The sequence below is a fragment of the Mycotypha africana genome (genome assembly GCF_025528875.1).
Source record: "Mycotypha africana strain NRRL 2978 chromosome Unknown BDF20scaffold_1, whole genome shotgun sequence".
Lineage (NCBI taxonomy): Eukaryota > Fungi > Mucoromycota > Mucoromycetes > Mucorales > Mycotyphaceae > Mycotypha > Mycotypha africana.
Genome location: NW_026515725.1, coordinates 1,081,198 through 1,083,837, shown reverse-complemented (window position 1 = coordinate 1,083,837; position 2,640 = coordinate 1,081,198). Strand labels below are relative to the sequence as shown.

Sequence of the window (2,640 nt, the reverse complement as noted above, 5' to 3'; positions counted from 1 at the left end):
TCTGATTTAATCAAATCCAAATACTATAATATCTTATTCCTAAATAAAGTCAATTACTCATCCAATGCTGTCTCGGATATACAGATGAAATATTCTTCCGTAAAAGAAAAGAATTGTTCTAACAAATCTATCACTCACGGTTATTCTAACCTTCATAAGGATCCGCAATCTCTTATTTCAGTATTATGTAATAATCCAAGAGTAATATGCTGTTGGATACAACAATAAGTTTATTAAGAATAAAAGATAATGGAGAGAAGTCTTCTTGATTTCTTCAGAAAGATGAACGTATTTATACTAATTTTTCAAACTCATTTAATTTTGATTGGCTGTTGTATTTGAGAATCTTACAGAGGGAGAAAAAACCTTGACCTTTATCTTTTAACTATTATATTGTTACATAAGGTTACTAATTAGTATCACCTACTTTGAGGCACGACACAAGACACACGATAAAGTAATAAAAGACTATGCTAGACGTACATTTTGTGAACAAAAAAACTCTCCGGCGGGGAATTGAACCCCGGTCTCCCGCGTGACAGGCGGGGATACTTACCACTATACTACCGAAGAACCTTTTCTTCCGCTTTTCCATCACTTTTTTTGGAGGATACAGGTATTTTTCGTCACGTGACAAGTACAAATTTCGCAACAATCACCATTACAACCAAACAATCCACCAAAGACACTAGCAACACCACAGCACCTGTCCAGGACACTCAACAACAGCTCCCAACAGCCTTAACGACACTCTCAACAGCACCTACAGAAAAAAGTACAAACGATCTTGAGATTGCAATCTCAACATCTGCGACATCTGAAAAGCAGAAAAGCCCCTCATCACTTACAGTAAGCAACACAAACAACAGTTCTAGCCGCCCTCTCAGCGTTTGTGGCAGCAAAAGAACAGCCACTGAAATATCCACAGCCTTTTTTTCTGCTGACGACGACCATTTACTTCTTTCCACCATGGGTAAAACGACTGTAACTAGAAAATCTAATAACAAAAAAATCAAGCCCATCTCCGCTCCTGTCCCCTCTGACTCTACTGTCTCACCAACCACCGAGCCAGTAGAAATGCAGCTAGAACGCAACCCGGATGTGCTCAACACTCCTATTCTATTTGGGGAAACCACCCCCATTGGTGGTAGTACACCAATCATCGTTCCACCTAATGCACCAGAGTACATTACGGCTCTGTTCAACATGATTCAGGCGCAAAGCTCTCGCCTGACTCAATTGGAGGCTCTAGTAGCTGAAAACGCCCTTCTCAAGGCTGAGAATGACCAACTCCGTAAGCAATTACAACAGCTTCAGCGTTCTCCTACCTTCAACAACGACGTTGATATGGCTGAAACTAGCGATCCATCTCGTGCTCCAGGTGATTTTACTTTCAAAATCCCTACCAACACACCTATGGGTACAAAGTCCTCCCCTTCGCATATCCTAGTTAGGACACCACAAGGATCACAAGCATCGAAATATGCCAATGATGACACACCCAGCACTACTAGCACTCCTCTGCCTCCCCCTCAAATGTCCCCTTATCAAGCTGCAGCTCATCGTGGTATTAAAGCCAACAGCAATAAGCTCGCTCCACCCAAGGTCACTACTGCTGCTCGAAGAGCTGCTGTACGCCTGTTCCAACCTGCATCATCAAATCCAGGTTACCAATACATTCACCTTCCCTGCCGTGTTCGCCATAAGTTGAAAGAATTACGTGCTAAACTTGCTGCCATACACATCAACCCATCGCGCATCCTGGATATCCAATATCCAGCTAAACAAACCGTCAGCCTATTGGTGCACAACGATTATGCACCTATCGTTAAACAACGTCTCACCAAAGCCAAGGTTCCTATTCTTGCAGACTTTGATCCCTTATCTGGTACTATCCTCCATAATACCGAACTAGCCGCTCTCCCAGAGGCAGAAAAACAAGCCAAAGCTCGTGAGTTCCATACCCTCCGTTGCCTCAGAGCCCTGGATTTCATTCGCACTCCAGTAGCCTACGCTGTAGCCAAGACCTTCTTGATCAACACCTGGATCACTCAAGAACATATAGACCAATTACGAAAGGGCATCCCTTTCTTCCCTTCTTCATCGAAAGATTCCCAGCAATCCTGTTGTATTTGCTTATTTAAAAAATTGATAACAGTTGTAAGTCGATGACTATGAACTTAGGTGTCTTTATTATTCTTCAGATGAAGTAGAAGGATTATTTACTTTGTGAGGTTTAATGGGAATTATATTATTTGAGGATGCGTATGCTAGTCACTAATTTCAGGTTCAGATGCTTATTGGGTGATTATTATACTTAGGCCTATATCTTGTTCTATGTTGTACATAACCTATATTAGATGCAATATAGATAGACCGTGGTAGAATGTATTCTCTACCTGGTTGTACGTACTCGAGTATTGTAGTTATTATCTCACCAAACACGTCATTACCCCCCTCCAGATGGAACATCGTCTGTTAAAAGTGGAGGTGAGGATACATATTTTGATTGTAGTTGCGTAATGTTTGTAGAAGTTATAATAAGGAATTGAGCGTGCACTCTCAAAGCCTAATATTTGATTCAATTTTGACGCATTTCTGTGAGCTTGCCATGATCAACCTGTATTCGTTGATTTGAGG

General features: G+C 41.4%; 2 protein-coding genes across 2 annotated transcripts; one reads left to right on the top strand and one right to left on the bottom strand.

Moving 5' to 3' along the window:
* Positions 1 to 318: 318 nt before the first annotated feature.
* BDF20DRAFT_27541 (uncharacterized protein) lies at positions 319 to 674 on the bottom strand. Its single transcript, XM_053075060.1, has one exon. It carries the CDS (start codon positions 593 to 595, stop codon positions 410 to 412), a length of 186 nt encoding a protein of 61 aa, XP_052940423.1. The 5' UTR covers positions 596 to 674; the 3' UTR covers positions 319 to 409.
* An 815-nt stretch (positions 675 to 1,489) lies between these two features.
* Positions 1,490 to 2,413, top strand: BDF20DRAFT_27524 (uncharacterized protein). Its single transcript, XM_053075059.1, has 2 exons — positions 1,490 to 2,229; positions 2,322 to 2,413. Exon 1 carries the CDS (start codon positions 1,537 to 1,539, stop codon positions 2,170 to 2,172), a length of 636 nt encoding a protein of 211 aa, XP_052940422.1. The 5' UTR covers positions 1,490 to 1,536; the 3' UTR covers positions 2,173 to 2,229; positions 2,322 to 2,413.
* The last annotated feature ends 227 nt before the right edge of the window (positions 2,414 to 2,640 follow it).